General features: G+C 33.3%; 1 protein-coding gene across 1 annotated transcript; it reads left to right on the top strand.

Annotated features, from left to right (window-relative positions):
• Nucleotides 1–4,872: 4,872 nt before the first annotated feature.
• LOC104799241 (peroxidase C1C-like) lies at nucleotides 4,873–7,263 on the top strand. Its single transcript, XM_010521652.2, has 4 exons — nucleotides 4,873–5,151; nucleotides 5,517–5,708; nucleotides 5,947–6,115; nucleotides 6,680–7,263. The coding sequence occupies exons 1-4, from the start codon at nucleotides 4,930–4,932 to the stop codon at nucleotides 7,147–7,149; spliced, it is 1,053 nt and encodes a 350-aa protein (XP_010519954.1). The 5' UTR covers nucleotides 4,873–4,929; the 3' UTR covers nucleotides 7,150–7,263.
• Nucleotides 7,264–11,174: the final 3,911 nt, after the last annotated feature.

Genomic DNA, 11,174 nt, shown 5'->3' on the forward strand with positions numbered 1-11,174 from the left:
GGAGCTGGATAAGTGCGACGAACGACAACAGTTCGAAGGTGACTTGAAGTAGAAGGTTGTGAAATAGAGTGATCACTCTCAGACCTTTCTCCTAATGATCTGTCACTCCCACTAATCAAGTCATTCTCAAGAAATTTTGCATTTCTTGACTCCACAATCCGTGTAACGTGAGATGGACAATAAAATCTGTATCCCTTAGACTTTTCGGCATATCCAATGAAATAGCCACTAATGGTCCTCGGGTCTAACTTCTTCTCTTGTGGGTTATAAACTCTTACTTCAGACGGACATCCCCAAACGCGTACATGTCGCAAACTCGGTTTTCAACCTTTAAACAACTCGAAAGGTGTCTTTGAGACAGCCTTGGTTGGAACTCGGTTTAATATGTACACCGCCGTTTTAAGAGCTTCATTCCACAAGGACTTAGGAAGTTTTGAGTATGATACTCCCACTAATCAAGTCATTCTCAAGAAATTTTGCATTTCTTGACTCCACAATCCGTGTAACGTGAGATGGACAATAAAATCTGTATCCCTTAGACTTTTCGGCATATCCAATGAAATAGCCACTAATGGTCCTCGGGTCTAACTTCTTCTCTTGTGGGTTATAAACTCTTACTTCAGACGGACATCCCCAAACGCGTACATGTCGCAAACTCGGTTTCCAACCTTTAAACAACTCAAAAGGTGTCTTTGAGACAACCTTGGTTGGAACTCGGTTTAATATGTACACCGCCGTTTTAAGAGCTTCATTCCACAAGGACTTAGGAAGTTTTGAGTATGATAACATACTCCGCACCATGTCCAATAATGTTCGGTTTCTCCTTTCTGCTACACCATTCTGGCTCGGAGAACCAGGTGTGGTATATTGGGCAACAATCCCATGTTCAGCAAGAAACTTCGCAAAAGGACCGGGTGCTTGTCCATTTTCAGTATAGTGCCATGAAAGATGAGATGGATTCGATGGCATCGAATGAAGTCTGGGATCTTGTCGAGTTGCCTAATGGTGTAACAGCCATTGGTTGTAAATGGGTCTTCAAAACCAAGAAAGACTCATTGGGCAACATCGAAAGATATAAAGCAAGACTCGTAGCCAAAGGATTCACTCAGAAAGAAGGAATCGATTATAAGGAGACTTTTTCTCCTGTATCAAAGAAAGATTCTTTTCGTGTGATCATGGCATTAGTTGCCCATTTTGATATGGATTTACATCAAATGGATGTGAAAACGGCGTTCCTCAATGGTGAACTGGAGGAAGAGGTTTACATGAAACAACCTGAAGGATTTTCCTCTAGTAGTGGTGAGCATTTGGTTTGCAAACTTAAGAGATCCATATATGGATTGAAACAAGCTTCCCGTCAATGGTATTTAAAGTTTCATGGTGTCATTTCTTCATTTGGCTTTGAAGAAAATACCATGGATAACTGCATATACCAGAAGGTCAGTGGGAGTAAGATTTGTTTCCTTATTCTATATGTGGATGACATTTTACTTGCAACCAATGACAAGGGGTTGTTGTATGAGGTGAAACAATTTCTCTCTAAGAATTTTGACATGAAGGATATGGGTGAGGCATCTTATGTCATCGACATTAAGATTCATTGAGATAGATCTAGATGTATTCTAGGTTTGTCTCAGGAGACCTATATCAATAAAGTCTTGGAGAGGTTTCGGATGAAAGATTGTTCACCGAGTCCAGCACCTATTGTGAAGGGTGATAGGTTCAATTTGAATCAATGCCCGAAAAATGAGCTCGAACGGGAACAAATGAAGAACATTCCATATGCTTCTGCAGTTGGAAGCCTTATGTATGCTCAGGTTTGCACAAGACCTGACATTGCATTTGTCGTGGGAATGTTAGGGAGATATCAGAGTAATCCAGGTTTGGACCACTGGAAAGCTGCAAAGAAGGTGATGAGGTACCTACAAGGTACGAGGGATCACATGCTTATGTATAGACGGACGAACGATTTAGAGGTCACTGGTTACTCAGATTCAGACTTTGCTGGCTGTGTTGACTCGCGTAAGTCAACATCTGGATATGTATTTATACTTGCCGGTGGAGCTGTATCATGGAGGAGTGGCAAGCAGACATTGACCGCTACTTCCACTATGGAAGCTGAGTTCGTTTCATGTTTCGAGGCAACGTCGCATGGTGTATGGTTGAAGAGTTTCATATCCGAGCTTAGAATTGTGGATTCTATTGCTAGGCCATTGAGATTATATTGTGATAATTCAGCTGTTGTCTTCATGGCTAAGAACAATAAGAGTGGAAGTTGGATAAACACATCGACATCAAGTACTTAACCATAAGAGAACGTGTTGCGGAAAAGAAAGTGGTCATTGAACACATTAGCACTGAATTGATGATTGTCGATCCTCTGACTAAGGGCATGCCAATTAAGAACTTCAGGGATCATGTTATGAGTATGGGACTTGGTTCCATGATGTGATTATGTCACTTGTACGTACGTTTATGTATTAACGAAACTCTTATTCAGTTGTGAGTATCTTTTATATGATGAAGTGTACACTATATTTTATATTTAAAAGACTCACTCATTTGGACCTAGAATAAGCATAAGGCTTATTCATTAAGCGTGTGTTATCATATAAAGTTTGAAGAGACATTATATATTGTAATACATGAAAGATAATACTCGTACTAAGAGGACTTATCGCCATGATTCATATATTGTGTTTCTTATACAGATAATCGACACATTAAGAGAAATATATAGACCAAGTGGGAGAATGTTGGAAGTTTTTATTAACTTCCCATTATGTTAATGGTCTAACATTTCCTCCATATTGTGTTAACTGCATGATAATCACCCCAATAGCAGTTTTCTGATGGAGAAAAAACAATAAATAGGGGTAACGTATTTGGTCCCTAAGCCAAGCAAAACAGATAGAAATACACCATCAGTATTGTATTGCTAAAGGTTTAGAAGCACCAAATATTCAGATTTCAACTCAACCATTTTCAATGGCTGGAGGTATGTTTTTCCGATTCAGAATTTATTTCCGCATACATGATCTGATGTATTAAAATTTTTTACATAGAAGATCATGATTTAAGATGAGTTTAAAGTATTTTTTAAACTTACAGTATGGACTCTACATTGACAATGACAGTATCCAAGATTGCGTCGCGGTCAAGGCATGCATCATGTGTTTGAATCTCCCCAAAACTATTAACCTGCAACAATCAACAATGGTTTATTGTTACTATTGTGCATGTGTATATGTGTGTGTATAAGGTGATCAAGAAAAATTAACATGAGAAAGTTAGAAGGTATTAAATTTGGTTTTATGGGGAACAAACACATGAAATTAATAATAATCTTTATTACATGCGTATGAGTTGGTTTGAATAAATAAAACTAATTTTAGTAGTATTAGGTGCAACATTACTAATAACAATAGCAATGACTATATATATATATATATGCTCGTGTGTGTGTAACGAGAAGGTTAATGTATTTTTTTTTATAACGGTGGGAATCCGTCATACGGTCCTTCGGCCGGACCCCGACCGCCCCAATCCTCAGACCGGACAGTCGGTATGCTGACAGTAAACCCCCCGACTCTACGCAATAGCCGACAAACCATGCAGAGCAGGTAAAACAATCGAAGCTGACCGGTTTAAAGGAAACTCAGCCTCGACTGGTTAAGGTTAATGTATTTGGTAGGTGAATAGTGAAAACAAACGAGGGCTTCTACTTGAAGTGGTGCGAATTCGGAGAGACATGAACCTCATCATCAACAAAAGTTACATCTCTCCCGATGGTGATTGGTTCATGGATGGTCCGTACTTACCCAAACCCATTCTTTCATTTAACTTCAAAACTATATACACACACACCCCATTGAACATTCATCATATGATATTTGCGCAGTTTTCCACGTGAAAGACGAACATGGCAATAAAGTCACTGACCAAAGGGTCATCAAGCAAGGTTAGCCCAATCAAACACTATTTACATTCGATTCGAATTTACTCATCACAAGAAGGAACGATTGAAATTTAAAAATAAAAAAAACTTAGGCCATTGGTACAGGTAGGAGAAAATCATCAAGCCCTACTATCGTAGAGGCCAAGAATACGAACAATGCGAACATTTCATTGGAATCGCCAAAAAAAACAGGAGGGTTGAATTACTCGAATTTATTCTTATTATATGGTGATTTTTTTTTTCACACGTGCACGAGCGACGTGAAATAAAAGCTAAAGGTGAAGACCTGTTACCACACGACTTTTCCCAAATGGTTCATCGTCTCCTCGAATGACCCCCCACTTGCATTTGCAAGTTGCATATTTGGGCTTCATCATTCATCATAATTGAAGTCATAACGATATATATATATATATATAATCTATTGTTTCTGAATTTTAAAATATTATTTTCAGATTTTCTTTTTTTTTTACACATTCTTTATCAATTTAATTAAAATTAGTTTCATGAGTAAACACTTGCCAGTTGCCAATGCCACATGACGAATTTAAGGTGAATGAAGTTTATTTAGGTTCAGTCCCCTTGTGTGCTAAGAACACGCCCTTATTATTTTTTCAATATATTATCTCACAAAGTAAAAATATACATGAAAAGATGATGATGATGATGATGATGATGATGATAATAATAATAATAACAATAATAATAATAATAGGAATCTACCTAGATTCGAGCATTTGTTCTTTTTTCACAGACACGAACAAATAATTAAATTAATATTTTATTTTTTTGGAAAAGGATTAAATTCATTATTGTTGGTAATTTCAATATATATTGGGTTTGAAATAATTCACAAAAGAATAGGCCTACCAAGTTGGACCCTTTTGGTGCTATAAAAGGAATGGATTCGATGGTTCTTCCTCATCAATACAAAACAGCTCTTCATTATTCAATCTTGACAAGGAGCAGCCATGAAGCCATCTCCTTGCATTTTGAAAACCCTAATAACGATATTGGGATGCATTGTTGTCCTCGCGCCTCTGTCTGATGCTCAGCTGACTCCTTCTTTCTACGACAAGACCTGTCCGAAGGTGTTCGATGTCGTAAGCGATACCATCGTCGACGCCTTGAGGTCCGACCCTCGCATCGCTGCTAGTATCCTTCGTCTTCACTTCCACGACTGCTTTGTCCAAGTAAGATTTTTCGCAACTTAATATTATTTATTTATATATATTGAACTTGTTCTTATGCTTCACTATATATATCAATCGTTTTCCATATATATATGCGTACGTAGAAGTGTGGACGGACCAACTTGTGGAAAAACGTCGACGTTATATTAATTTAAAGCTATATATATATATATAGTCCCATCATGTTAATAGGGTTCATTGTATTTGGCTTTGAAAGAAAATAAATCCATGCGAAAGTTGAAAGCACTGTTCAATATCGATAAGTTATCCACCGACATGGAATTTACATGTCGGAATTGGTGTTATGAACACATTATATAACATGGCTATATATATATATATATATTTGGTTTGTATTTCTACAGGGTTGCGATGCGTCGATTCTGTTAGACAACACGACGTCGTTCAGGACGGAGAAAGATGCGTTTGGAAACGCGAATTCGGCGCGCGGATTCGACGTGATCGATAGGATGAAAGCTGCCGTCGAGAGACAATGTCCAAGAGTTGTCTCTTGTGCCGATATGCTCACCATCGCTGCCCAAAAATCTGTCGAATTGGTACGCAATTTCGACATGATCATGCGCCTGTTATCATTTATCAGAACAATGTTTTAGGAAATCAAATTATATATGCAAAAAAATATCCCGTATCAATGGAAAATGTTATGATTGGAGGTGGATATTAAGAAAAAAGGTACAACGGAATATAATATATGATGGATTATATAGAAACTCTAATTATAGAAATATTATACTAGTGTATTTATTCCACTGAACAAAAAATCATTTTATTTAGTCCGGAGGTCCTTCGTGGAAAGTTCAACTGGGAAGAAGAGACAGTCTGCAGGGATTTTTGGAGCTTGCGAACGCTCGGCTCCCGGCTCCATTCTTCACTCTCCAACAGCTCAGAGACAGTTTCAGAAACGTCGGACTCGATCGCCCTTCTGATCTCGTCGCTCTCTCTGGTAATTTATTGTCATGTTCTTTTCTTTCTTTTTTTTTAATTATGTATACAAATTATATATTTTGTCGTGTTACATGCAATCGTATCTTGCTAATAATTTGTTCTTTTTTCCTATTAAAAAACATGGGTTATTTTTTGTCTAAATAATTCTTTAAACCATGTTGAAAATAATTGTATTAATATTTACAATTTTTTTCCTTTTCGTTCCTAAAATACATTCCTTTTTTCCTTTTCGTTCTTAAAATTTAATTAAGTGCATTTAAATGTGGTTTCGGTCAAGCATGTTATTTTGGACCTTGGGCACTTTAAAAAAATATATTTGTAACATTCATTGGATGAAAAAAACATTCTTTTAACTTTTAAAAACTACACCACAAATAGTAAAATCCCTCATTAATCAAATCTAAAACAGATAATTAATACTAAATTTTTTTCAATATATTTTGGTCGGATTGGATAATTTCAGTTATCCCTTAATAATTCTGACAATCATATAGTAAATTTGTGATATAAATCGATCATTTGAATTCGAAAATAAAGATAATAAGTTCTCTTTCTTGGTTAGGTGGTCACACATTCGGCAAAAACCAATGCAGATTCATTATGGACCGACTCTACAACTTCAGCAACACTGGCCAGCCCGATCCGACCCTCGACATATCTTACCTCGCCACTCTTCGCCAGCAGTGCCCTCAGAACGGTAACCTGAGCGCCCTCGTCGATTTCGATTTCAAAACCCCGACCATTTTCGACAACAAGTACTATCAAAACCTCAGGGTCGAAAAGGGTCTGATCCAAAGCGATCAAGAACTCTTTTCTTCGCCCGACGCGACCGATACGACTGTTCCTCTCGTGAACTTATACAGCAGCGACCGGACCGCGTTTTTCAATGCGTTCATCGAGGCAATGACGAGGATGGGAAACATTACGCCTCTCACGGGCAGTCAAGGCGAGATCAGGTTGAACTGTAGGGTTGTGAATCCGAGACGTGTGGACATCATCGATAATGTGATTGAGATGGTGACTTCTGTGTAAGAATATGTTTGGTTCATAATATTATATATGCAAAGATATAATAAACTTGTTGGTGGAATATGTATTTTGGGTTTGATTAATAAAGTTGGTCAATGTTATAAGATATTTCTACTCTTTTTCCCCTGTTTTACTATCAATCGTGAGTATATGTATCATTTATATTTATAATTTCTAAATTAATAAATTAACTTACAATATCTAATATTACAATTAACTTTTTTTATAATAGAGAATCAGAGAAATCCAGATGAATATTCATTCCTACCATTAAAATTTGAATTCGAAATAAAATCTCCTACCACTAAGCTATCTATTCTTAGATACTCCAGCTGTTTCATTTGAAATGACGTGTTAGAACAAATTTTTTGTTTTAAAATAAATAACGTTTTCATATTTTCAATGTACTTTTTAATATTTTTTTCAAATTTATCCTTATTTAATAATATTTAAATATTCAACCAATGATAATTATCTATACAATAAATAAATGTATTTTGGATAAACAGTATTTTTTTTAATTTGTGTGTAGAATTTTTAAACGTCATGTAAAATAAAACGGATGAAGTATATTACAATTAAAACTAATTTTATAACTGTTTTATTTGTTATATAAAGTGATTAATTAAATATAACAACATAATTTTACTTCCATTTTTTTGAAATTATTTATGTAGGCGGTAATCGTTTCGTTTTTATTTTGATATTGCACTTCATTAAAGTTTCGTTTTATTTTTACTTTCGTTTTATGTAAACGCTACAAAAGTTTATGACATAGAGGTGGTTACCATAAAAATTAAATTGACATACAAATCAAATGGATATCCTTTTTTAATCGGAAAACTTGGATTCAAACCCAACCGAATTGAATATAAAAATAATTGAAAAACAAAATGAATCTAACTTTTTGAAATGAATTTTTTTATTAAAAAATGAATTGAAATAAAAGTTGAATCAAACCTAACGGAACCCAAAAAATACTAAGTTCCAAAACCTCTGTCCCCATTTTCTTGTACTTATCGAATAATGGCTAAACTATCCATAAATGACCGAAGGAATATGTTGAACTAATCCATAATATATCTTGATATTTGATTAGATCATATGCTCCGACCATTAATTATTTAAATTAAACGTTACTCTCTCCATTTCAAAATATTTATTGTTTTAGATTATTTCATATTTTTTAAGAAAATAGATCAAAAATCATATATACCTTTATTTGATGATAAAAATAATACAATCATTAGTAATATATTGGAATTTGGTATGGATAAAATTGAAAACTATTATAAAAAAAATATTTTGAAAATATAAAACTATGAATATTTTAAAACATAGAAAATAAACTAAAACGTACAACTTCGACAGTGTATTAATAACTTCGGAAACTTTGAATTCCAAAGATAAGATTAAAAAGGTGTAAAGGTCATCAAATGTTACAACTACCATATATGTGTCGGTGGCCATGGAACGCGTGTCGTGCACAAGTTCATTCTCGTTTCTTGTCCAAAAATTAATTTCGATGACCATTAATTGTAGTCAATTTATTACACGTGTGATGTGGCGATGCTTTATGAGTGGTTCGGTCGCTTTCTTGCGGGTCATTCATGAACCTGTAACGTCACAAGGACAACGCTTTGTTCATGATTCCCGTGTATAGACTTTCCATCTAACATCATTTAATTGGACATTTGGTCGTGCCACGCAGGGGGTGCGCAAACCGTTAGATTATTTGAAAACAAATCAAATCCGACCGATATATATCTAAACCAAAACAAAACGATTTAAATAAACGTTTGATTATGATTTTTTAAAATCTGAAATAACCGAATCTGAAATAACAGTAAACCGAATTAATCGTACCGAATAAATCGAATATAACCGTTTACCCATCTTTGTATCATTAATTGATATACAATATATGTTAAATATATTGATTTATAACCATGGTATATAACAAATTGAGATATACATTTATTCTAATTTAATCATTATTTTATTATTTTTTTAATTTATTTCATCATTAATTTATTATTTATGAACAATTGAAAATGCTAAAATTTATTTAAATTTTTTATTTTGTAATTTTATGTTGAAAAAAATTAAGAGATAAATCTAGATTTGTTATTTTATATATTAAGATCATGATAATCTTTTATATTATAACTTTTGTTTAAATATTTTTTTAATTATAAATATTTCAAAATATTTTTTAATATTATAATCAGACCGAACCAAATCGGTTATAATTCGATTATAATTTTAAATATATAAAATCGAACGGAATAAAATTTAATATCCGTTTGATTATAAATTTTTAAAATCCGAAATATCTGAATCCGAATTCAACTATGACCGGTTAACCTAAACCGAACCGTTTGCGAAAGTCTCACGTATACTGTCTTTCATGATTAAAAAAAAATGATTATTTATCCGTTTGTTCAACCATTATCTCAGCCATTTTCTAAAATTTCCGTTCCTTCTTCCACTTGGGTCTTAAGACCCGCTAAAACTGGATCTACCCTTTGAAATATCGAAAGAATATTTCCTTTTTTTTTATAAACCACGTCCCATGCACGCGTCTTGTATTTGATCCTGCTGCCCTAATGGTGTCGTTTTTTTATAAATAAATATAAAAAAAACTATTAAACCATGAAAACGACCACGTTCTAGGTCTTCTAATTATTTTGGTTCACATGATTTTTTTTATTTGGTTAAGCTGATGTAAATTTGTTTTCTTAGAGGATAATGTATTGCTATATTTCATAAATAAATAAATAAAGATTTATGGCACGACGAAACACGAAATCTGGAAAGCGAATAGACAAAACCATATCTTTTTTTACCAACAAAATCCAATATTCACGAAAACTACCTACCATAAATTTATGTCCCCTTTTTATTGTACTTGTAAAACTTATAGTTAAACTATCCATAAATATCTCGATACTTGATTTGACCATATGCCCCGACCATTAATTATGTTATTTAATGGCTATTAAGTTAATAACAACTTGTAGGACTCACGACTTTTCAAATACTAACTAATCCTGAACGATTAACATATATAATCTTATTACGTAAAAATCGGATGAGTAAGATCATACGAATATAGTTTTTGTGAAATTGAAAAATCTTAATCCAAAATATTCGATATAGAAATAGCAGAAAGCCAATCAAAATAAATTTTTTAAAAACAATCAATTCTTTTAATTCGATCGAATAAAAAAAAACCGTATCGAACCCGAATAAATATATTAAATTTTTTTTATAAAAATTTGAATCTAAAAATAAATAAATTCTCTAACAATATGAATAATATATTACTTTTAAGAATTTTGAATTCCAAATAAAAGGTGTAACACGATTCTAATATTTCTTATCCAAAGATCAAAATTAGGTCGACCGCTACTATAGCCAATTTAACTACACGTAAATGCGACAAGTAACGTTTTCGTCGTTTTCTTGTTGGACATCCATGAACCCGTAACTCTTGTAAGGACAATACTTAGTTCATGATTCTCGTGGATAGATTTTCATCTAACAACAATTAATTAAACTGACATATGATATATGTAGCAGCAAACAACGACGAAGAAATTGAATATATATATATATATATATATATATATATAGTTACTGATTTCCGAGATTACAAAAAATTATAATTTATTAGTTTATGGACACAGCATTTAATGGTTCTTGTCTAACAAGCAACAAAATTTTCTATCTTTTTACATTTGATAACATCCCGTATAATAATGCATGTGTTTAGAATAGATTAATAATTGACATTCATGAAAAAAACAAAGAGAATGGAATAATACAATATATTGATTATATCTGAACTAAAACAAATAAGCATGGTTTTTTTTTTTGTAAAACAAATTAGAATCAAAACACAAAAAAAGATATGAAAATTTAATGTTATAGATTTTACAAAATTAAAATAACTGAAACCTAAATACCAACAAAACCCAAATTATGCAGGAATCACCTACCGCCTCCCCCAAAACCCGCTAAAA

Source organism: Tarenaya hassleriana, unplaced genomic scaffold (assembly GCF_000463585.1).
Source record: "Tarenaya hassleriana unplaced genomic scaffold, ASM46358v1 Cleome6, whole genome shotgun sequence".
NCBI lineage: Eukaryota > Viridiplantae > Streptophyta > Magnoliopsida > Brassicales > Cleomaceae > Tarenaya > Tarenaya hassleriana.